General features: G+C 27.3%; 2 protein-coding genes across 2 annotated transcripts; both read left to right on the forward strand.

Annotated features, from left to right (window-relative positions):
- Positions 1-8,665: 8,665 nt before the first annotated feature.
- Positions 8,666-9,557, forward strand: LOC145842465 (thiosulfate sulfurtransferase/rhodanese-like domain-containing protein 3). Its single transcript, XM_082949919.1, has one exon. It carries the CDS (start codon positions 8,683-8,685, stop codon positions 9,196-9,198), a length of 516 nt encoding a protein of 171 aa, XP_082806045.1. The 5' UTR covers positions 8,666-8,682; the 3' UTR covers positions 9,199-9,557.
- Positions 9,558-9,970: 413 nt separating this feature from the next.
- On the forward strand, positions 9,971-19,061 carry LOC145842648 (cytosolic non-specific dipeptidase-like). Its single transcript, XM_082950121.1, has 10 exons — positions 9,971-10,200; positions 10,775-10,941; positions 11,208-11,386; positions 11,674-11,824; positions 12,115-12,228; positions 12,474-12,633; positions 13,104-13,210; positions 13,882-14,023; positions 16,874-17,021; positions 18,658-19,061. Exons 1-10 carry the CDS (start codon positions 10,005-10,007, stop codon positions 18,716-18,718), a joined length of 1,425 nt encoding a protein of 474 aa, XP_082806247.1. The 5' UTR covers positions 9,971-10,004; the 3' UTR covers positions 18,719-19,061.
- Positions 19,062-26,565: the final 7,504 nt, after the last annotated feature.

The raw sequence follows: 26,565 nt of genomic DNA on the forward strand, positions 1-26,565 counted from the left end.
AAAATTTAACAAGTAAATAAATAAACTTACTATTAGCAGGCTTGTAAAACTTGAGAACAAAAAAAAAACTCTTGTAATTAAAGCATTATACTGAACAACTGTATTTACTGTTTGAAAAAATCAACTATCGTATTGTAAAGTAATTACAATTTAGGCTTATAAAATCTAATAGCGCTATGAATTTGGACTTTTAAAGTTGGTTACACTTGTTTGTTTTAATATTTGCTTGTGCAAGTTAAATTAGTAATGTATTTATCAAATTTTCTTAAGTTTTAAAATAAAGCTTTTTAAATTCAACACATGAACATATTAACTTGTTCCTTTTATTTAAAGAAGTTCTCCCGTCAGCGTTTGCTATATAATGAACTACTGCTATACTTGCATTGTTCATTATTTAAACGTTAAGATCAAGAGAGTGTTTAGAGCTTGATACGGTTGAATGCACGAGCCAGACAACAAACGACCATATTCTTACACTGACGTAATGTTTCAAATTAAATACTGATGCAATGAAACATCAACATAACGATACAAATTTCATGAGAGCAGTTAGTCAGTTAGTTTTGTGTGCAGCTGGAAGCAACAACTTATTTTGAACTTATCTGTGAATGTTTATTGTAAGTATTGTTTTGTTATAAAGTTAACATTTCAACTGGTGTTTAATTGCTTAAATATTTTAGCCAGATTTATATGTTTAATAGTTTATTAAACCTTTTACAGTTTATTTCTCACTAAAGTTTTGTTTAATTTTTAGTTTATTGTTTCAAGTCTTTTAATATAGATTTGAATAGCTACAAGCTCATAAAGTGTTTATGATAGTAATTTATATTTTAATGTTTGGTTTGTTTTGTTTTGTGGTTCTTTATATAATAGAATTATCACTTCAAAATATCTTGTCTGATTATATAAAGTAGTTTAAAATAGAATTTAGTATTTATTAGATAGTAATTAAATAAGGTAGGATTTAATTATGATGGGTAGTACTAGTAAGTTAAGTGCACCACAATCCATACCGCCTAGCTATTTCCATCTTCTAGTAGTACAAGTCAAGCAGATTCTCTGCGGATTTCTTATTTGTCCGATGTGATAAAAATTTTCCAGTTAATGTAGGAATCAGTATTTTTTTTTTATTTACAGATGTATTTTAATAGTTCGGTGGTGAAGTTTTTAATATGGCTATAGTATAGCCGCTATACCACCTTGTTTTAAAAGGTCCCCCAGTGCTTCCTACGTATTTCTTTATTTATTTTTTTGTGGTAACCGTAGCTTTATAATTTACGTTCTTGGTGAGGCATTCTCTTTGATTGGACATTAGTTTTTGCTTCTGCAATTGCAGAGTGACTCTTTTGTGTTAGTGCTTTCAGTTTTCTACATTATTCAAAGTTTTTTTTTATTGTTTCCTTGAATTAGAATTTTTATGTTACACATACAACTATACGACAACTTGCAATTGTTTTTATTTATTAAGTTGTTTATACCGTTGTTTTGTTTAAAATACTTTTTTATTAATTTAAAAAATGTTTTTCTACATTTGTTTTTACTGTTTCGCAAAGTGGAAGATTAAAATAATTTATTTTTGGTCTGTTTCTTCTGTTTTTATGTTTGTTAAAATCTTCCTTATAAGTCAGTTTGTGTTTAAAGTTTGTTTTGTCTAACGCTTTTGGTATGTGCATACATTGTCGTCAAAAATAATTTGGTTTATAGATATTATAATCAGTGTATTTTCTAACATTGCTAGTAGGTTTTTTTTTCAATAATTTTAGGTTGATAGGAATTTTTATTGATTTATGTAATTTCAATATTTTCTTTTTTGTACGGTTTAAATACATTGTTTGTAAAGTCAAATTTTATTTCCAAAAAGTTACATATAGTTGCATCGGTACCTATCTTTATTTTGAAACCAATGTCTTTAAATATTTTATTATTTTCTGTTTGTTTTCTAAATCTTAGTTGTTTTTTAGTTGGATAATTGCAAGGCTGTCGTTTCTGTATAAGCCTATCTCTTTAGGATCATATAGCTATAGCCCGATTAGATCGCACAACTCGGAACTGAAGAAGCAGCCCATAGGAACGTTGTAGATTGCTGTTACGTTTTAGATCCAGGTTTTTTCGTTCAATATTAAATTATTTTTATTAATTAAGTTAGGCTTAATTAATTTAATGTCCCTGTCCTCTATTGTAGTGCATTTTTTTTGCAAAGTTTATAGCGTTTATCAAATGGTTTTCAAAAATTAAACTATTAAGCAGCTTACATTTTCAAACTAAAACATTATTATATTCCTAAAATGATATTTTTAAACTATAAGTTTAAAAAGTACACGTTTATAAAATTACTAAAACTTTCAAACTTAAAGTAGGTTTGGGCAACTTTAAAATTCTTTTTAGAGTTGTAGTAGCAATACAGGTTTAACCTCATTATTTTCTAAGACATAAAGTAGATGTTGTAAGTTAGACCTGCATTCTTCATTGTGTTTTTCGTTGCAAGAATGAAGCAGTACAATTTCTTATTATATCCTTTTATGTTTTATTTTTATTTCATTGTAGTTTTGACGAACTTATACAGTGTTAAAACAACAACTAAACAAAGCTTGTATAAAAAATCAAATTAAGAATATTATTATTTTAAGCATGATAGGGCTTAAATTATTGAAAATTATTACTAACTGTTTAAATTTTTAATTAGTATATAGGTTATAGAGAGCAAGTAAACACTCAATTAAAAAAATAAATAAGAAAATAACTACAAACTAATTTTAACAAATACATATTAAAAGAATAAACAGTTATCAATTTAATTAAATACTCTTAAATCGGTTAGACTATTAGAATTAGAAGAACTATTTTGTTAAACTTATAAATTTGTAAGTACTCATCAACGATTAATTTTACCGATTATCTTAATAAGCAGTTTTGTTTAATATATGATATTTTAATTCTATTAAAATAATTCATTTGTCTTGAACAAAAGTGTACTATAGACTCAGGTAATGTTCAAAATGACAACTTTTTATCGTTTTTAATTTGTGTTAATAGAATTTTTTTAGCAGATAGCTTAAAGTCCATTCAAAGAAAACGTAAGATAAATTGTTCACCGTACAATAAAGAAATTACTTTTAAATATTTAGCTTATAATATGCTTTCTGTATAAGCATTTTCTTCCATAATTATAAAATATTTACTCAGCTTACAAATATTGCAAAATTTAGAATATTTACGTCATATTAGTCTATCAAGTTTTTTGCAATTTAATTTATAATGTATCTGACTATTCTGCTTTTCTGTTAAGGTTTTAATTTGTTATATGATCAAGTTCATTTTTATCAAGTTTTAAATTATCAAGCTGATAAAGTAAATTATTGCAAGTTAAAAATTATCGGCTCTTGTCATTAAAAATACTGTCCTGGAAAATACGCTAAACTGTATTCAAGTAGTATACAACTCGGTAACCGAACGGTTATACACACAGAAGGTCATAACTCATAGAACCTATTTTATTGAGCGCTTGTCTTGTGGTTCAAAAAATAATTAATTCATTAACAGATAAAAAGTTTAAATAAAATTGTTAACTATTGTTCGAAACTAACGTTTATAAGTATGTGACCTACGAAGTGTTTTTAGCTGAAAAGAAAAAAATTCAAATCAAAAAAAATTCATTAAAAAAAATTGTTTTTATTTGATCTAAAATAGATTTAATTCCAGATTGCTTTCTAAATTGAAAAAAAAAAATTTCTTTTAACTTTTCTAATGTATAAATTTGTAAACTTTATTTAAAATAACGGGGTCTGCACTCTACAAAATCTTTAATAATAAGCCTTTTGTAGACCAAACTATAATAATTTAAATACAAACAAAGTTAAAAATGTTTTATTAAATTCGAAGGTTTAAACTTTGTTAAGGCAATGGTATAACTATTAATTACCAATTATAACTGCTGGGAAGTCCCTAAGTACTGAACATTTCATTTGACAAAATTGACAACAACTAGTTTTTTTAACAGAATTTCTGCTGTATTATAATATGCTCAAAAGGTTTGGTCCAAGGACCTGGTGTAAAAAAAACCTTTCGGTTATCGAGTCAGTTTAACGTCATGCCCAGGACTGTCCATAGTTTAGGATCTTGGCTTGAAAATAAAACAGCTTAACTTGAGAAAAAAAGCTAAATCTAAAGAATTTACAATCTTAAAACTATAAAAGAATGTATGACCTCTGGTTATATAATCTAAATAACTTAATTTTTTTCACAAATTTTCATATAAGTTTTTTAAATGATCATAAACATCAAAATATAAGGGAGGAGACGGTGTGAAGCCCATGGTAGATTGTGGTTTTCGTAGTCAATTTTAGCCTAAACAGATAAAAAAGAGTGCTTACAATTGTTTTAACATAAAATTATTTCTTAATTAGTTAAAAATTGTATATATAATTACATTAAATTTTGTTTTATATATTTATTGTTTATTTTTTAAAAATTCATTCCAACAAAATTTTCTGAAAATATCAAGGAACACTTCCTGAAATTTTGAGGTAGTTATCTCAAAAAACCTAGGAAAAGATAGATTTTTAGTGAAATAGTCTATCTTTGCTGTTTTAGTTTGATCCTCCCACAAGGATCCTATTGCTTTCTCTGACTTTGACCAGCTATATCTCAAAAATTACTATGAATTTTTATAATCTGTAAAAAGCATCTTGTAGCTTAGTAAGAACTATATAAAACAATATCAAATTTCAAAAAAAAAAGGGGTTTACCTATGCCCTTAATCTTGTCTTGTTCAATTTCCATTTTTTGATAACTTGTTATTCTTGTTAAATAATCAATATATTATATCAATAAAAAGTAAATCACTCAAGGGCATAGGGGGGAAGGTAAATACCTTTTTTTGAAATTTGATCTTGTTTTGTATAGGTTTTACTAAGCTACAAGATGCTTTTTACAGATTTTAAAAGTTCAAAATAATTTTTGAGATATAGCTGGTCAAAGTCGGAGGCATTCTTATTGGAGGTGCAAACTAAAACAGCAAATAACTATAAATCACTAAAATCTATCTCCTCCTACGTTTTTTGAGAAAACTACCTCAAATTTTCAGGTAATATTCCTTGCAATATTAAGAAAATTCTGTCAGAACAAAATTTAAAAAATTTAAAAAATAAAACTTTATTATAAAAAAAAAAAACTATTTTTATTGTTTATTTTTTATTTAAAATTTTAATTTTTAAGAATACTTTTGGACAGAACTTTCTAAATATATCAAGGAACATTTCCTAAAAGTTTGAGGTAGTTATCTCAAAAAACTTAGGAGAGGATAGATTTTTAGTGAAATAGTCTATTTTTGTTGTTTTAGTTTGCGCCTCCTACAAGGAACCTATTGTTGCCTCCAACTTTGACTGGCTATATCTCAAAAATTATTTTAAATTTATCAAATCTGTAAAAAGCATTTTGTAGCTTAGTAAAAACTGTATATATTAGGACTAAATTTCAAAAAAGGTGTTCACCCCCTTATGCCCTTAAATATTCCACCAAGCATCTTCCATTATGTCAAACTTTTAACATATTAGTTTTTAAAAGTAAGTTTATACATTTACTAAATCAAACTAGTTGCATTAAGAAATTTACAGTTATATTAGGTTAAGTTTTGAACTTTAATTAACAGATACATTTTAAGTAATTTGTCTATCAACTGAAATAATGTCTTTCAATCAATATCCTAAAACACACAGTCAGAATAACAATTAAAAATAGAATTTACACTAAGATCAAAGGTACACTAGCAAAATGTATCCAGCCTACACCTACCCTCTATTTAAAACACACAAACTGGAAAATTCTAAGATAATTAAAACAAGAATATTTGACATACCCATACACACCTAGTACAATCTGCAGGTAAAATAACAACCACCAAAGTAACCAGTTTTTAAAAATTTGTTTTAGACCAATTTCAACAATTTTTTTTTTGAAAACAACTTTAATAAATATCTTAAAGATTGTAAACCATATTTAGAAGTACTAGCTAACTGGAAAATTATTTAACTACCACAAAAAAAATCCTTGCTTAGTATCTGCAGACGTTTAAGGTTTTTACCCTTACTTATGTTGAGAACTATTAAAAACTATTTCTAATGCTCTTCAAAAATACACAAATAAAAACTTAAAATTTCTAATCATCTCACAATTTTTGGTCTTGAACATATTGTAATTCAAAACAGCAATACCTTATACACACAATCTAAAGGAACTCTAACTGGTGTCAACAACTCAGTATTCATTGCAAATATTGTACTGCACCACATTATAATGCCAATTGTAACTACAATAAAAACTCTCCAAACGCTAAATTGATGATGTTGTATTTTTATCTTAGACATTAGAAGTTACAGATAATGTTAAAAGCAAGTTAAAATGTGTGTTTGAAGAACACAATCTAAAACTTGTTTCAAGATAAATTTCAACTGAAAACTTTGTTGACCAACTGGAGTTTATTGATGTCAACCACGTTGTTGAAAACACAGAAAAAATTGCTTTTATGTAAAAAATTAAATATGACCAACAGCAGATGTTTTCGTCAAACCATTGACAAATGTCATCACATTTTCACATTCTGACATTTCCAAATGGAAAGCTACACTATTCACGCTCCATTTACAAATAAATTGTATTCGGATGTCAATTAGACTAAGGATATTATGCAAATGTGACTTGATTATTGAGAAGCAATAAAGGCATTAAAAGATAAATGTTTAAATTCTGCAAAGTCTTTATAGTTGACAATATGGTTAAAATTACAGCAGATTGGGGAGATTGGTTTGGAAGAAGGCAAGAGAAGTTAACAAGAATCTAACTTTTAAAACTTTTAAAACTAACAAAGAAAAAAAGACAACTGAACCTAAATGTAATAGTAGAATATAAATGTCCACATACAATTGCAACTATAAGATCCAAGCCCATGAAGACAGTGTTGTAATTGGTGGTTCACACCCTTGTTGAAAATGTTTACAACTGAGGGAGAGAAGATGGAACGGTCAAAAAAAACTAGTTTCAAAAAATAAAAAATTGTAAAAAAATTAATTAAAAAGAAAAAAAAGTTGCAAAAACTTTGCAGTTTATGCGGCAAAGTGAAATGTCTGTGATAAGCACTACGTGGGACAGACACCTTTTTCCAAAGATGGTGCTCTCACAGACATAACTAAAATAATATAACCATCATTGAGAAAAATAATCAAGGTGCACTTAAACTACACTATGCCAACAAACATCTAACATCGAGCAAAAACTTTTAAGAAGCATATTCAATCATTTTTACAGACGAAACAAACAACCATACGAACTTGGATTATTTAGGAAGCAAATGTGTTAACTTGTTACAAGCAAGCATAAATGAAATAACATTTCCTATTTATAAATAGAAGTAAACTTATAAAAACACTAATTTACAACAACCAGTTTTTTATTAAGATATATTTATTTAGTTTTGTTACAGAAAAGATTTTAATTGTTTGTTTATTTTATAATAGTATTACCATAATACTAATAGTTTAGAAAAAGATAGTTTCTTGTTAAAATTTTTATTTCATTTTTATTTAAAGTTTTGTTTCAAACAAGATATTTTTATTCATCAATAATACTCAAATTTTAAGATGAGAAGTTTGTAACAGACAGCTTATTATTAAGATAGCTTTTTATACTTAATTTATGTTTTTTTTAGAAGTGATTTTCATCTTTATTTCATTGATAACAGTAAGTTTTTATTAACAAAAATTTACATCAGATAGTTAATTACTAAAATATTTTTTTAAGCTTATATGGGAAAAGTTTTTGTTTTTATTTCAATTTCATTTAAATTTACTTTTACATACCGTTGTATTATACTAAAAACCTTCTACCTTTTTACAAATTAAGTTTTTACACAGTTTTGAATTACTATGTCATGATATATTTTTTCATTATTTATAACTTATTTGGAAAAATATGTTTTATTTCTAAATGTTTATTGACAAAGCATTTTAAACTTATAGGTGCATTAAAGATTTGTATATTTTTTTAAACAATCATTTGATTATTTAATCTTGACATGCTTAAAAATATTTATGCTGGTGTATTGAGATAAATACACCTGTTTCACACAATCTTCAATTAAAGTTTTAAAAAGATTCAATTTTTATATTTTAAATGTTTAACAGAGTTAAGTTTTTAGATGGTTTAAAAAAGTACTTACATAATGTCAGTCTTGTTTGAAACAGTTTTGAAAAAGTTTTATTTAAAAGATAATTGCAATCAAAGTATTAAGCATTTGAAAAACTATAAAATACTATACTTGTATCCTAAGAAGTAAACATAGTTGATAGTTCAGTTTTTTTCAAATAAAGAACATTTTTATAACTCTTGAAAGAAAAGCTATTCTCGCAAAAATATAATTAAGTTTAAATTACTTAATTTGTTCTAGCTTAAAATTTACAATGCACATATTTTTTAATATCTTTTCAAAAAACATTAAATATTACTAAAAAACTTGTAATTTTTTATTCACTGCAAATTAGCTCTAAAATTTGATCATTCTAACCTTAATAATTTTACATGATAATATTGTTCTATAATTACAAAGCTGTTAAGTTTTATAAAATTTGATAATATTTAAGTTGGTTGATTTTTAATAATTTTTACTAATAGGTATCAAAAATTAAAATTAAAATGATTCGTTTAACAAAGCTTACTTCTTCCCTAACAAACACAAATCTGAGTAAAGTGAGCAAAACTTTCAAAGCAAGATCACCTTTGGCCAGTTTCCAATTTAACTTTACATCTGCCAGCGACGATCCACCCAAGATTGAACGCGACATGAGAGCAGAATGGACCGTCGACACTCCCGATGAATTGAAAGAACTGATCAAAAACAACAAAGTGTACATAGTCGACGTGAGGGAACCGTTCGAAGTGTCTCAGGGCAGAGTGAACTCTGAAAAGTACGTGAACGTGCCGATTGGTCAGGTCTTTCAAAGCATGAGGTTGAGTGACGAGGAGTTTTTGGAAAAGTACGGGGCACCGAGACCGGACAAGGACAGTGAGGAGATAGTTGCCATGTGCCTCGGGGGAGTCAGGTCCACCTGGGCCATGCAGACGTTTCACCATTTCGGGTTCAGCAAAACGAGACACTACCCTGGTGGCTGGAGCGAGTGGAGAAAAGTTTTTCCAAAAGAAAAAGTGTAAACTATGTATGTGTGAAACTAAAAACTATAAAGTTTTAGAAGTTGATAAACAAGTAATTATTGTTTTGTAATTGTACTTAAGGTAATTTTTTTAACTTTAAAGATTTTTAGGCTTTTAATTGAATTGTACTATGTTTTAATAACTTAGTGATTTGTTTTTTAGCTTTTCAATATTATTAATCACTTATGTGACTTAGGTTAGCACAATTTTATAAAAGTTTTACTAAACTAGTCTATTATTTACACAAATAGATCTAGTGTTTAGTATTACTTATGTTTTTAAATTACTGAATCATTAATTTGTTTAAATATATAATATTAAATTATATTAAATTTTTTTAAATTTTGTTAACAATTGATAGCAGCATATATTTAATTTTGTTTAATTTTATTAGTAAACTAGTTATGTTCTACAGTTTTAATTGTTAGTTTGTTTCCATATATATTTTTATCTTAGTTAAAATATTATGAACATGTATATTTTAATTTAGAATTTTTTTTATAAATATTTAAAGTTTGACTTCCTTTAAATTATAACTTCTACTTTTTTTACTATAAAACCAGATTAATGATCATATCAATAATTTTAGCTTGTCTAAAAGAAATTAAAAGATGTTGCACAAAATAATGTATTAATTATTTGTATTTTTGATCAAATTTTGTAAATTTTAAGTAAAAATAATTTTTAAACCATTATTTTAAAGCTTTAAACATTACTTTAAAGTTGACTTACACGCGTTTTAAAAACTAAAAATATACATTTTTTAGGTGTTTTGATAAACAAACTTTAATTAACAAAAAGAAGTCATGTCAGTATTGGAGAAAATTTTCAAATACGTCGACGACCACCAGGACTTGTACATCAAGAGGCTTTCCGACTCTGTTGCCATCCAGAGTGTGAGTGCCATCCCGGAGAAGCGCGGAGAGTGCAAGAGAATGATGGAGGTGACCGCCGATCAGCTGAGGGATCAACTCGGATGCACTGTTGAACTTCGTGATCTTGGTAAGCAATTTTTATGTAAAAAATCTAGTGTTAATATGTTTATTAGTAATTTATTAAAGTTTACACTACGATTTTAGGTAAATATTTTTATTATCAGTTTGTGTTTTTAATCTACAGAAATCCGATTTTTTAGACTTTTTGATGTTTTTCTATTTATCTACTTTATTACTCATAATTCTTTAAATAAATCTAGGCCTTTACTTTTAAATTTACTCGTTTGTGAAGTGTAAAATAACATAATTAAATAACTCTCAAACTTATAGAATTAAACTAAAAAAAAATCATCAGTATTTTTTTTTTTGATAATTTGCAATATCTATAAATTCTAAAATTTTTATGATAAGTATTAAAAGTTTACTTCTGTAAGATAAAAGTAAAGTGTATAAAGGAGATTTGACAATCCCATTAAAATTTTTGAAGTCTTTTAAGTTTATGTAAAAGTAATATGTTCCAAACCTTAAAAACATAAAAAATCTAAAGGGCATAATACTACTGAAGAAAATCGTAAAGTGTTAGTTAGACCTACTTATAATTAATAAAATCATTCGTGTAATTGCAAAACTTGAATTCACAGGAGACGAAACACTGCCGAATGGTACCAAGCAGCCTCTACCGCCTGCAATACTAGCATCGCTGGGAAACGATCCGAACAAACCCACGTTGTGCGTGTACGGGCATTTGGACGTTCAACCGGCCGCCATTGAGGATGGGTGGGACACCGAACCGTTCGTTCTCACTGAAGTAAGTGGTTTTCAATTACTTTGCTTTGGTTTGTAAAGTGAAAAGAAATCCAGTTTTGGAATGAAGTTAAATCATGTATTAAAATAATAAATTTATTTGATAGAAAATAACACAATTTATGTTTAATTTGATTGAAAAAACAATTGTAATTAGTGTAAAGTTTAAGTTACAGATACTTATGAATTTATAAAATATTTCAAAGTGTTTATATTTTTTAAAACAAAAAAAAAATAATTGATGTATTTCTATAAAAAATTACATTTTAGGTGGATGGTAAGCTTTATGGTCGAGGATCGACGGACGACAAAGGGCCGGTTTTGTGCTGGTTCAACTGTATCGAGGCTTACCAGAAACTAGGCATAGACCTCCCGTGCAACATGAAGTTCATATTTGAAGGCATGGAGGAATCAGGTTCAGTTGGGCTCGATGAACTCGTGATGAGCCTGTAAGTATAATTTTGAATAATATTTATTTAGAATAATATTGTATATCCGCTGTAAAAATGTTTCTACATTTAGTATTATCTATGTTTAAATATGTTAGTTTAATATAGAAAGAGTACTGTGAAAATTTGTTTGTATTATATATTCTAGTTAAATCTAGTGAATTTGCTTCGTTAGAATCTTTATTAACAAACAATTAGCTTGAAGTTTTGAGTATTTAAATTAACTTTTATCTATGTCCACCAGTTAGTTTTATGGTTTGTGTAACTTATCAAAATGTTCTTACCAGCAAAGACACGTGGTTGAAAGGAACGGATTACGTGTGCATATCCGACAACTACTGGCTCGGAAAGAAGAAGCCGTGCATCACGTACGGACTGCGCGGGTTGACCTACTTCATGGTCGAAATTGAGTGCTCCACTAAAGACTTGCATTCCGGAGTGAGTGTTTGATGCCCTCTAAGTTTTAACATTGAAACTTAATTGTCGTTTTTTCCTTATGGATTAGTCTTTATACGTAGCATCTTGTTTGTATGTTTTAAATGTATCATATGTTTCCTTTCATGTTAGTACTTAGTTTTTTTTAAGTCTGATATGTGTATGGTATAATTTTAGTAAAAAGTTTGAACCACAAACAGGTCTATGAAGATTTCTAAATTTTGATAACAACTTAATTGTCGTGTGTTTCCTTTTGTTTTAGTCTTTATATGTTTTATTAAAATTAATAACAGGTATACGGAGGCAGCGTGTTTGAAGCGATGAACGATCTGGTGTACCTGATGAGCAAGCTTGCCGATGTTAACGGAAAAATTCTCATTCCTGGCGTTAATGATTCCGTAGCAAAGGTAGGTATTTTGTTTATAGTGTAAATAAACGCAAGTTCAAAAATATTGATATTAATTTTTCATTCTCACACCTTTAGTTTTATTAAAAGTTGTATTCGATTTAAAAAGCAATTAATTTACTTTTTAAGTTTTACTTGGTGAAAAAGTTTATACAGTACGATATAAACGTTTTCCAAAGTTATACAAAATTCTAGCATTTCTTTCTTCCCATTCTTTGATTATAATTACTTGTACAATTATTGTAGGTAACAGAGGAAGAGTTGAAGACGTATGAGAAGATAGATTTCGATCCGGAAGAATACAAGAAGGACATTGGCGTTAAATCGAGGATGCTCAGCGACACGAAAGCGGGGCTTCTCATGAACAGGTGGAGATTCCCCTCGCTCAGCCTGCACGGTATTGAAGGTATATATAGTTACTTGTCTTAACTTGAAAAATATTTTTCAATTTACTGTAATGTAAAGAGCTTATTTAAACAATAATCTACCAGGTTTCAGTAAGAAAAAATGTCAAGTATAATAAAATAGTAAACTGCACTTAACAATCTTCCTTATCTATAATTTCAAAATTAATTCATGAATGAAAATATGAACATAACTAAATTGTATCATTTTTAAAAACTAAAATGTTGCAAATGTTTCATATTCAAACTTGTAAGTGTATAATTGGGTAAAACTTGTACTAATTTTAAAGCAAATTAAATTAGTGTAACGAGTCAAAATTTAAGTGGCATTAAGGAAGGTATTTGTTATAAATAATCAACTGAGTCTTAAAACTATGTCGTTATATTGCTATTGTATGTACTAATAAATATTTATTTGTATATTTTCATTTTAAGTGCTTATGACATTTTTTAAAGTTACCAATAATTCTAGGTGCGTTTTCTGGATCAGGAGCGAAGACTGTCATTCCTCGCAAAGTGATTGGCAAGTTTTCAATAAGACTTGTGCCAAATCAGCAACCAGAAGAAATTAAGAAGCATGTAAGTAAAATTGAAATACATATAAAACTAATTCTGCTGTTTCTATGGTGCTTATTGATGAATTTTTGTGTTCAAAGTTATAAATTTAATAAAACTTTTTTGTAAGCAATTTTAAAGGATATTGTGGTGGATTTACTAGGTTGTTTCAAATTTAACTTATTAAAATTTAATTATTATATTTACATTTAGAATGTCTACTTTCATATAACTTGAGCAAGATGAAAACAAATAGTTATAAAAAACTTAATGAGCTAGTAGACAACCAATTAATATTTTTTTCTAACAAAAGTTGAAATATTTTTTTTCAATATTTAATGAAAACATGTACTTCTTCTTTTTGTCATTAGAATTCAATAAGTGTGTATTATATTCATTCAGAACGTGTAGTTACCATTTAACTTGAACTTGTATAAAGCTTAACGAACCGGTAAACAACCAATTACAAGTAATTATATCATAACAAAAATAAGTTGTTGCCAAGATAAACATATATATTTTAAACTTTTATTATTGTATTTACATTTAGAATGTCTACTTTCATATAACTTGAGCAAAATAAAAACAACTAGTTATAAAAAAATTAATGAGCTAGCAAACAACCAATTAAAAAAAAAATCTAACAAAAGTAAATTTTTTTTTTCAAGCCTTTATAAGCATATCAATACTTGTAGGTAGAAGATTACTTGAACAAGCTGCACAAGGATCGAGGCACCCCGAACCAGCTGAAAATTTCCATGGAGCACGCCGGAAAACCGTGGGTTTCCGATTTCAACAACAAGAACTACCTCGCCGGACGGAACGCCATGAAAAAAGGTTTCTATTTAAGTTTGAACCGAAATGATAATTGCTAGTATAATTAGGATTTTACTAGATTTTTAAAGCACTTGAGTTTCACATTTTTTATAAAAAGTAGTTTATTTTAAAGTAGATTATTTGTAAATAAAGTTGTTTTTATGTAGTAATATACCTTTTTTTATAATCAGAACTTTTAGTTTTATAAGAATCAAAAAGGGTAAGTTTTGATTTAAAAGATTTAGTTTTCGGTATCAAAAGCAGTGTGTTTTTTTTTGACTGATAAAAACGAACTTTGGTTATTCTAAAACAATCAAGTTTTTAACTGTAAAAACTTAATTTTTTATTTGAGCTTTCAAAATTTATTAAATGATCATTACCTTTATACTTATTTTTATGTTTTTAACGCTTCCTAATAGTTCTATATACAATTTTTCGTCACAAATATTGCTACTACTAACATTAAGTGTTTAGTTGATAAATAAACAACTTATGAAGCTGTTAATTTTATTGTAAATATTTATACTTTCTGTTGTTCAACGTTTAAAGTTAATTATTTACAACTTTTGCGCAATGTTTGTTAAGTATTTTCATTAATAATACGGTAGAAGGTCATTATTGCAGTACAGTGCTCAGTAACTTTAAAACATAATATATTTATTATGGTATTATATGGTTTTTAGTGTGTAAAACTTAAACGTTTAGTTAATACTAGTAGCGTTAAAGAAATCTTAAAGTTATATATTTAAAAAATTAATTATTAATATTCAAAATCAAAAGCTTTAAAGAGCTTTTTTACTTATACCATATTACCTAAAAGCAAACTATTTTATTTGAACTTTAAAACAATTAACACGACCAATTAGTTTTCTAGTTTTTAATATAAATATAACCATATGTAGTGATTTTATTGTAACTGACGGGCACTGGTAGTACTACCACTATTTGCGAAACTATGGTTTTGCAAATTAACGTAGAATTACTGACTTGTTCAAGATTAAATATTATTGAAAATTTGTAATTAACTCCTTTTAAATATAGAACTTGAATAGTATAATAATTATCTTACTTTAAAATAACTATTATAAAAATACTTTATTATACTGACGACGTTTCGCTGCCAAAAATAAAATATGAACATGATAAACAGAAAGAAAAATTGAAATAAAGTTTGCAATTTTTTTTTATTTTTGTTTACCTTTTTATAATAAAATTTTTTAAAATGAATGAAAACTAATATCTATAGGATTTCAATAAAAAACTATTAGTATAAATCTTTTTAACCTACAAAACTGTTTTCTCAACTGAAAACATATTAAATAATAATGTATCGTACACATAGTAGACATCACTTAAGTTTGTCAAGTAGTTGTTACGTTTATGTAATAAATTATACTATAAAATCTAAAAATATAGTTTAATAGTTGAAATTTTGTACAAACATGTTTCATCGTAAAAGTGTTTCAATTACCATTTAAAAGTTATAATTAGGTCCGCAAGTATTTTGTATACAACATTTAATGTATCGTGCGAAAATTATTAAAAAGTTATTTTTGTCTTATAAAGGTTTTTTATGATGAGGTTGTAAAAATTTTTTGTTGTTATTTGCACTGTTTCAACAAATAATAAAAATTATTTTGAATTTTTTTTTATGTAGTGACAAGAAACTGCTTGCTATTGATGTTAGATTTTAAAATATTGTTAATTTTTTATGTTGATTGCAACAAGCTAGTTTGTTATTTTTATTGAAGAAGTCTCGTTAAAAATATTATAGTATACAACAATTCACAAGCAAAATAGTTTTTTCAGTTTTTCACTTGCAGAAAAGCAATTTAATTTGAACAAAAGTATGATCTTTTTCCGTCATGCCCATATTTTAGGAATTTGTACTTTAAGACCTTAAGCGAACGATTTATTTTAAGCATTTTTTAATGCGTTATACATTTTTATTCATGCATTAGTATTTTAAACTTTTATATGTACATATATATTATACATGATAAGTTACCTAAGTAAAAGAAAAAAAAAATTCTCAAATATTATTTTAAATTTTTTATATTCTACATATGCCTTTTATATTTTTAAATGGATTTATTTTAATTAAAGTCTTTTAATAGTATAACTTTCAATACAACTTTTATAAGCTCTTAAGTTTTTTAAACTTAAGAGATATTTTTAAAGTTTTATAATATATTTTATTCAGTATACATAGGAAATATTTTTTTTTTGTTTAAAGCAATTTCAACCAAAATATGTTAACGTTTTAGTGTATGTTTTTTGTTTAGGTATTTTATTACGCCCATCACACCATATTCAATAATATAGTTTCCTTCTCAAAATGTGAATATGACGAAATACTGTTGTAAATTACTGAGTGCTGATTATTACATAAATTAAGATAATAACTGACAAACAGTGGTCGAAGTTCTTTATTTCTTATTCATAAATATTCATCGGATTCGATGTAACTTTTACATAAAATATTCAAAACTTTTTTAAAACTGAAAGTTTTACAAAAATAAAAACTATTATCAACAATCAATACATAAATAGTAAAAGTGGATGGTTTCTTTTTAATTAACTCTGTACTTTTTTGACTCGATGTAGTTTTTACATAATATATTCAAAACTTTTATGTTTCAACAATTCAAACTGTAAATTTAACACTATTAATGTATTGTTTATTACAACCAACAAGCAAAAAAAACTCTCATGATTATTTTTATTTTATAAACTTTTATTTTTTTCTAACTTAGGTGATATGATTATAATTTATAATTCTTTTATTTCTTTTTATTGAGTATGCATAGGAAATAAATTTTTTTTCAAGCATTAAATCATTGAATACTGTTTATTACAACCAACATTCAGTGTTCGGAGTGGAGCCTGATTTAACGCGGGAAGGCGGCAGCATTCCGTTCACACTGACCTTTCAGAACGCCACCGGTTGCTCCGTCATGCTGCTGCCTGTTGGCGCTTGCGACGACGGCGCTCACTCCCAGAACGAGAAGTTCGACAGGTACAGAAATATTACTTAATTTATTAAATTTTCTAAGTTTAAAGAATACAGTACAAGTTTCTTGTAAAATATTACACGATTTTACAAAAAAAACTTTGGTATGATATGTAGATGTATTTTATTTTGTCTAAAACTACTTTTTACTTATTTCAGGGTTGCCACTTTACCTGGAAACATGGAATTTGCAATTTAAGCAAACATAACCTGGAAATACCTGTAATTTTAAACAATTTTAACATTTTCAGTACTAAAATTTCAATTTGACAAAAAAAATCTATCATATAAATAAGATTTTTTTGTCATCATCAAAAATTTTTTTTATTAAAAAACACATTTAAAGTAACTTTACAGCATCTTTTAATAGATTTTGTACTATTTAACACAGTTTCTTTTATAGAAATTAACTTAAACTAAAAATAGACCCAAAAGTGTTTACTTTTAAAAACCTGGAAGAAGTTTGGAAAACCTGGAAAAAATTTAGAAAAAAACGAATGGCAACCCTGAAGTATGAAGAGTACTGTACAATTATCAAGTAAAATATTACACGATTTTACAAAGAAACTATAGAGATATGTAGATGTACTTTTTTTGTCTAAAATTACTTATTACTTATTTGCTATGTCTTGAACAAGTGCTATTAAGTTGTAAGTTTATTATTAAAAAAATTTTTGTAGTTACTTTAAGTTTACACGTTGGAATCGTTAGTTAATTAAGTAATCCAAACAAGAAAAAAATTATATTCTACATATGATTATTTTTTTAGACATATACATAACGTTTTCAATTTAATACATAGAACTTACTAAAAAATACATATTTAAAGTTTTAATAGTAAAAAGTACTAAATATTAATTAATTTTAAATAATGTACATATTCTTTTCTGAATTTTTCAACTAAGTTTAGTTTGAACTTTCATAAACATTTGTTTAACCAATAATGCTTTTTTGTATAAAGAATAAAATAATTGTTTGCACACGCTACAAGTGAAGATGCCGCACATCTATTCTTTGTTTGCAAACTTTCGCAAACAAATAACAAGAAATCACGTATATTGTACAATCTCTTGACTGATACTAATGTTCTTTAAATTAGAAAATTAAAATTTATAGCAGAATAAAACGAATAATAACCAAATTAAACTAATAAGGTTAAACAAAGATTTGTTTTTTAGTAGTTCACTTTAATTTTTTAAATGTGTATAGGCTGTATAGTGACTTTGTTTCTTGTTATGATCCAATAAGTACAAGTCTCTTAATCGAAAAAAGTTTTAGACTTAGAGATTAAACATGTCTTCAACGCGATTTTAATTGTTTAATACATTTGCAATGTGGTAATACGTTGAATAAGCAGGTCAAATATTCACGGGGGTCATTATTGCACTTTTGTGGACTTTTGGGAAAGTAAATTAGAATGACCCTTGAGCGCTCGTTCCTGTATTTACCCGAAGTTACCTGGTCTTTTAACTGGTCTGGAAGTATGTAGTCACTAAGGGACGGTTTTCAACGAGCTCTGATCCGCCCTGATACATTAAGACATATACCCGTCTCATAGGCTAAGATAAATTTAGAATCTCCAAGATAACTGTATTAAACCTATTAAGTTTACAATTATCTACATTGTTTGATATACTTTTAGATTGAACTACATGAACGGAATCAAAGTGATGGCTGCCTATTTGGAAGAACTTAAGAAGTAAGAATAAAACATTTTATTTTTATTAGCTTTCTTCGTTTGTTCTTATTTTTTAAAGCAAAGTGCAATTAGCCAGCTAGATTGAAAGAATTAATTTTTCATCATTTTTTTTGATTTAAATAAAAGCGTTTTTTCTCTTCGATCTTAAACATAAATGCATTTCCTAGAAGCTTAAAACAAAGCAGTTATACTTTTCATGAAATTCTTTATTAATTTTTTTAATGACAAAGCAATCTTTCTATTGTGTCTTTCAATATTAACTCCCAATGAAAATGTATATGTCTATACTTATATAAGTCGAAAACTGTTGTCATTTAAGTTTAACCTTAATAAACTTTTTAATAGTTTGTTAGTTGTTATATACTCAAATTTGTTGTGAAAAATTTGAAACCATACTTAATGTCGTTACTAAAAGCAATTTGAAGGATAGGCTAAAAATCACACATGTTCTGTTTTTATTTTAATTAAAACTAAAAAACAAAAAAATATTAAGTTGAAAATATTCATGAATGTTAAAAAGTATTTAATTGTTATCTACATAATTATTATTGTTTTTATAAAAATGATTCTGCTTACAAAACAGTCAAGTTTAAACCTTTAAGTATATATTTAAATTTTACTAGCTTTAAATTAAATACATTTTTTATTATTTTTAAAACTAAGTTTACAGCTTTTTAACTAAAAGTAAAATAAAATTGCCTATTATAAATGTTTTATAAGTCATCTAAAATTTTCCAATTTATAAAACATTTTTAATCGACCTTAAAATAACTTATTCGACAAAAGACTTGTTATTTAATAATAACTTGTTTCTAAAATGTGTGAACTAAACAATATTGAACATTTTTATGATCTTGAGGAGTTTTCAATATAATATTTCTTGGCGTTACAAAGTAAAACAATTACAGTCAAAAACTAAGTTGGTCTATTTTTGAATTCAATAGTCTAAAAATGTTGTTATTATAAAAATAATATAAGTATGTGTATGTAATTTTATAAAAAAAGTTTTAGTAAAATTTTAGTTTGGCAGAATATGGTAGATTCCGAAATTAAATTATTTCTTACTTTTTGTGAAATAACAGTTTGTTAGTTTTTATAGTTATAAGGTATATAACATAGTTTGATAATAAAAAGTTAATAATTTAATAACAATTTTAGAATGATTATTTTAGTGCTTAAAACTACAACTGCGGCCTGCGAATACTTTTGTTTTTGAAATTTGATTCGCCTGCCGATCCTTGTTTAATATAACAAATAGTTTTATAAAATATAAAAAGTAAAACAAATTTGTTTTTTGAAGAAACGGAGTCCATCAAAAATGTTAGACTTTAAAAGCAACTATTTAAAACTATGGTGTTCCATTTTTTAAACTCTTAGTATTTTCGTCTTAAACAATTTAGGGATAAGCAAGTTCAGTTCATTGATAATAATTGCTTACTTATTCATTTTACAGCTCGTAATAAAATGTTTCAAATAAACTTTAAAAAATATTGCTCTTCTCTTCATTAGAGTTGCTGCAAATTTTGCTATATATTGATGTCAAATAACTCTTTGAACAAAAAGCAATCTTGTGCTTAATTTCAAATTTGAAGATACTTTTCTGATAGATGGTTTTTCTGGTCTCAATCATATGATGTTCTTACAATATTTTATATCTTGTTGACTAAAGTTAGCTTATTTATTTATGTAGGGTTTCATTATAAGTAAGTATTTATATAAATGTTTTTTTTCTTTCACGCAATAAATTTAGACTCTTAAGTGTTTGCATACGTTCTACAATTGAAGTAATTTAAACTGTAGCATGTTTAGTATGAAAGAGAACGTTTTTACATGTTTTAGAAATAACTTTTTTTTTTGTAGTTATAAGATGTAAAACTGCTTAAAACTACTTTACCTTTGTTAGATTATACGAAACAAAAAGAATATTATAACTAGTGATGTACCGGACTCACTATCCGGGTCCGGCCGGATATTGCCATTTTTGTCTGATATCCGGATCCGGCCGGATTCTAATTTGAAAAAAAAGTCCGGGTCCGGTTCCGGCCGGATTCTAATTTTAAAAAAAGTCCGGATCCGGGTCCGGCCGGATCTCTGTTAGGATCCGGCCAGATTAAAAATTTTACAGTTTCTTGTTTACTAAAAGTGTTATTTAATTTTTATTTTTTTGTTTTAAGTCTTTTGATATAGATTTAAATAGCTTCCAGTTTTTAAAGTGTTACCAAAGTAAATAATAATTTTGTATATGCTAGTATTTCTTGTTGTGTTTTATATAAAAGACTCATCACTCAAAACTATCGTGTCTGATTATAGAAAGTAGTCTCAGTTAGAATTTAGTATTTGTTGGATATTAGTTAAATTAGGTAGGATTTAATTATGATGGGTAGTAATAATAAGTTAAGTGTACCACAATCAGTCCACAACTTTACTACCAAATTGTCAACCTTTCCTAGCTGTTCTACTGATTATTAGATTAAAGTAATTTTTTCAGTTTTTAAAAACCTCATTCTGACTCAGGCTTGTTTATACTCACTCTAGCTAGTTTTATTGACTTAAACAGTGGCAACCCTGCTAGTTTGAAAATTTTTGGGAATTTTAGAAAATCTTGGACTGCATCAGGCTAGTTTAGTTTTTTATTAAAACTCAGGCTAGTTTTCTTTTAGATTTTGAATGAGTTTGAGCTGATCCAGTTTTCAATATTTTGTTATTTTCTAGTGTATTTTGTTTAAGAACTTGATTTCAGATTTTTAATTGTAAATAACACCTAAATTTGTAAACCTTGTGGCTAGCTGTTCTACTTATTACTAGATCAAGGTTCTTTTTTTCAGTTTTTAAAAACCTCATTCTGACTCAGGCTAGTTTATTCTAGTGATGTACCGGACTCACTATCCGGGTCCGGGTTCGGCCGGATATTGCCATTTTTGTCTGATATCCGGATCCGGCCGAATTCTAATTTGAAAAAAAAAGTCCGGATCCGGTTCCGGCCGGACTCTAATTTGAAAAAAAAGTCCGGTTCCGGCCGGATTCTAATTTGAAAAAAAAGTCCGGATCCGGGTCCGGCCGGACCCGAAATTGTGGGTCCGGTACATCACTAATTATAACTGAGTAAACAGTTTTGGATCATATTTAAAAATATAAGCAAACTTAAGCATAGAAACAAACAAAACTAATTGAAAATTCTTATGTATATTTTTTCGTTTACCAAGTTTTACATAATTTCTTGTGTAAAGTAACTGACATAAAAATTACTACGCAATACACCTATATATAAGTTCACAATGGACACTTTGATTATTACTTTCAATAATAAAAAGTTACATAAATTTATAAGCTCCTAATTTTTTTTAATTCAAAATTTCAGATCAAATGGCAACACTGCATTGTATTACTAATAATCAAAATATCTTGACACAGTGTATATAAACCTAATTTATTTTAGACTGATGATAGAAACGTCTTTATACCAACTAACCTTGACACTTTTTGTACGCATACACAACTTTTCAGAGTTTAAAACAATGAAAAGAAAATTAAACATTCTTGTGAAAAGCACACACCTTTAAGAGTTAAAGGAACATGTTAGTATTATATGACTACTGGGTTTGATTCTAAAAATTTAACTCAGAAAGTTTTTAAAATATACGCCATTAAACCACACGATTTTTTTTAGAAAATGACTTTATGAAGAAAAATACTTTCAAAAATAGTTGTGATGTATATCTTAAACTGTTTTTTCTTCAGTTTTCAGATGTTTTTGTAGAGTTATTGTAGCTCATTGTATTGTATTTTATCATACACTACTAACTTTAGAAATATTTCATTAGCTAAAGATAAATAAACTTAACAATTTAAATAAGGAGCTACTCTTAATACTTAAAGTACTCTTTTTTTTTTAATAACCATAACAGTTTTATATGTAAAAAGTCTGTGTCGAACATTCACATAATTTTTCTAAGTAATTTACACAGATCACAAATTTTGAGAGTCACTGGTGTGTACAACTTTTCTGAAGATTTATCATAGAAATTTGAGTTATGCTTAATTTAATTATGGAAATTATTAAAATTAGCAAAAGAAGAGTTATGCATTTATACAAGTTTATTAACTTTTACTCGAGGTTTTAATCTTAAAACGTTTTTGAACAAAATTATTCAAACTTTTACCATAATAAAAAATTACCTTTAAATTAAGTTTTGTAGTTGTTTTATTGCTCTTAAATATATTACTTGATAGGTTGCATAAAATTAAGCGTTTTCGAAGTTCAAAAATAAATTCTTAAAAACATTCACCAGTAAGGATTCTTTAATTTTTTAGCAATCATTTTATTTTAAGTTATTATTTACGTAAATAAAGCATAAGATAATCTTAATAAAAAATAAACGCATCGTCACAAAGATTTTATTTAAAGTATAAATATTAAAGTGTCTGCCAGCGGTATTGTTGCAGCTGCTTACTCAAGCGTGGTTTGTTTTATTTTTATCGAAACTTTTTTGGTCAGTTAATGAGTAACTTTAAAAACTTTAATGCTTTCTGGCAACATCAGTCGGCAGGCATTTATTGGCCGAAAAGACAAAATTGAAAAAGAAATGCGGGAAACAGATATAGTTTTACTTTTTATAAAAGACCCCGAAACATCTAGTGCAAGTTTCAAATTTTCAGCAAATTGCACCTGAGAACTTTTTTTTTTATTCGAATGCTTTTTCAAACCCCAGAACATAGGTATACTTAAAGATCATTTTTGTTTATTGAACGATGAAAAAAATGCTCAAAAAGTTTGGTTCAAGGAGACTTGGTGCACGAAAAAAACCTTTCGGTTCTCGAGTCATGCACCAAAACAGTTTAACGTCATGTTCAGGTGGATAAGTCTGAGTTGTAAAAAAACAAAAAAGTTTTTATTTTATTCTAATCTATACCCTTATCCCTAACCGACCTTACGCGATTATATTAAAAAATAATCAAAACATAAAGTTTAAATAATTAATATTATAATAACTAGAAAAAAACTTCTTTTCACCTTTTGTTGCGCCGCAAGTCCATTTAAAACTAAAACATACTTGCGGTTGAACTTTACTACTGTATTCAAACTTGAAGAACTGATTATTAAAGTAGTAATTAATTATTTAATTATAAGATAATTTAACATCAACGCTAAATTTGTGACCCGTGAGGTAATTTTCAGATCAAAAAACTGTTTTTAAAAACAGTAATAAGAGAATATTATGTGGTTAAAGCTTACCATTAAGGGTCTTAATTTAATAATTGTTCATAAATAGTGCTGTACTATTGCTTATTTAATCACTTTTTGGTTTAAAATAGCATTTCTATGTTGGTTAAAACAAATATTTTTAAATAACAGTAGTAATTAATAACAAAATTGGCAGTTTAATCAACCCCAAAAAATGGTATCAATATTTAAGTTTGATTGTAAGGCTATAATGTGTAGAAACATTGTCGGTTCTGAAATAAATAAAAAGAACATTTAAAATGTTTTAACATTTAAAAAGTCTAGATTTCATTTAGCGTAGGATAACTCTCTATATATTGTAAATTTGACACCTTAACTTCTGTTTTAGTTGTTAAAAATATATAAATAGTGTCAGTTTAGTTCAAAGAGAAGGTTTGTAAATTATTATTTTTAAGTTATTGTTAGGCAAAACTTAGTTGTCTGCAATATCAGTCTAACCTCTAGAACTACCTAACGATACTTAATTGTTGAACAATTCTTGTTTTTAAACAGTTAACGGAGTTTCATACATAAAAATAAAACTGTATTTTAGTTTTTTATTCTAACTGCTACTGCTTATGATGTCTCAGCGTGTCACCAACAAACGGAAACCGGTGAACTTGGACGAGCCTCGCAACCGCGGTGCTGACGGCGAAGTGTCTCAAGCCACAGGCGGCAGGGCATCACGTGAAAGGTTGAGAGCAGAAAAAGAGCTCGTTCGCGAAATCCGATCAAAGTTTTACGGCGAGGAGAAACTCGCGGTGAGTTCGAAAGCTTTCAAAGAAGAATTTACCGACGTGGCTTCAACTGTTGAAATGTTTGCGGATATGACAAGCTATTGGTTCGACCAATATTCTGAAAGTTTTCACAAACTGTGTGAGGCTGTTGAACGCTCGAGTGAAGAAGAAACCGAAGTTACGAGATCAGTTGGCTGCTCTAAAGATCATGTAGATCGGGGAGAATCGAAAAGTTCAAAAGATTTAGAGAGTTCAGACAATAATAAAAAGCGTTTTAGTTTTAATATCGATGTGGACGGTATTATTGATTCAGAAAAGATCCGAAATTTAGCTCGATACTGCCGTGCAATGGCCTATGAACTTATTCAATTCAAACAAATGTTCTGTTTCTCGCTGCCTTCAAACTACAGTTTGAATCGGTACAAACGTTTGAGGAGGCTGGTATTGAAAACCTATTACGGGAAAATCCAAACATACCCCAGTTACTACAAGCTCGTAGACCAGCTGGCAAATTCAGAAAAATTGGAAATATTTCTGAAAAGCTCCTTTGATTTGTTTTCAAATCTTGTTAGTGATCTTACTTCTGCGAATTCGGAGAACGCTGATGAAGCTATAAAGAATCGGGCTGTTAACTTTTTAAGCACTTCTAGAGGCATGGGATTTTTTCTACTTAAAGTTTGCCTATCCTTGAAACAGCTTGCGCGTGTGGTTACAGCTGGAAGTAAAAACGCTGATGATCATAAAGATGCCTTGAAAAAATGTTTGATGGACATCTTCAATACGGTGCCCTACTTCCAAACTGTTCTCCACGGTGACCTGCCTTATTATGACGATCTGATCAAGTGGGCTTGTGATCTGCGAAAATATGCGTTTGAGTTGTGCCGTTGCGAACCCTGCTATTATTCTTAAGTTATTGCTTAACTTTCAAAGTTGTTGTAAAATTTTCATGTAGAATTTAAGTTGCCTGTCTTCATCTAAGTTTAATTGTAACGTTACTCGTTTAATCTTGTTCGCGTTTAGTTGCTAATAAAATTAAAAAAAAGTTCTTTGTTGTTGTATAGAATGTAATTTCAAGTTATTATAAAAATATAAACAATAAATTATTTATGTTCGTAGTTTTAAGAAGGGCTTATATAACATAAAATAAAATATTGTGATATATACTTCAGTTGGTTTGATTCTAACTAAAGTTACTAAATTTAAATTCCTTAAAAATATCTAATTGACTGTAGTTCGCAGACCCCTTAAGATAGTACCTAATATAAGAAAACAAACTACTAAGAATTTAACTTATAATAATCAAATTAAAAATTTTTTACCAACTGAATTCAGAAATCCAAGTTTGCGGGTTTTAAATCAGCTTTAAATATCGAAACTGATGTATTAATATACTAACCGAAAAAAAAAATGTGTAAGTACATACTTTTTCCAAATAACTAGAAACGTTAGCAACTAATGAGTATATAGAGATGCGGAAACAAATTAAACTTCAATAAGTATCATAATTCCAACAGCGCTAAAAATATTGATGTTTTTGTGTAGCTTATTATTCTGCCAAATTAATGTGCTAGTTGTTTATAAATTTTAGATTATGAAACCTACCAATTAAATTTTATAGACATGGTAGCAAAATTTAGAAAAACACTGTTAACACATTTATAGTAAAAACTTACATGTTATAATAACATTAATTTAGAAGTTTTACGAAGATGAATTTTTCATCATGTCATTTTACATTATTAACATTCTTTTAAAGTTTAATACTTAAAGTTTGGTAAATTTTTTCTAGATGGAACGCCATGCTCCATTTTCTGTAGTTTGTTTTGACATATACTGTAAACGATAAGATAAGACTTTAAATTTTTAAATAAAAACTAGCAAAATATGTTTGGT

Source organism: Thalia democratica, chromosome 8, assembly GCF_965202585.1.
Source record: "Thalia democratica chromosome 8, ktThaDemo2.hap1.1, whole genome shotgun sequence".
NCBI classification, from domain to species: Eukaryota; Metazoa; Chordata; class Thaliacea; order Salpida; family Salpidae; genus Thalia; species Thalia democratica.

Bases quoted from the DNA above. Each gene is read 5' to 3' on its own strand.
- LOC145842465 (XM_082949919.1), top strand. From the start codon at position 8,683: ATGATTCGTTTAACAAAGCTTACTTCTTCCCTAACAAACACAAATCTG.
- LOC145842648 (XM_082950121.1), top strand. From the start codon at position 10,005: ATGTCAGTATTGGAGAAAATTTTCAAATACGTCGACGACCACCAGGAC. The intron at 10,201-10,774 runs GTAAGCAATTTT...TTGAATTCACAG, and splicing joins TGTTGAACTTCGTGATCTTG to GAGACGAAACACTGCCGAAT. The intron at 10,942-11,207 runs GTAAGTGGTTTT...ATTACATTTTAG, and splicing joins AACCGTTCGTTCTCACTGAA to GTGGATGGTAAGCTTTATGG.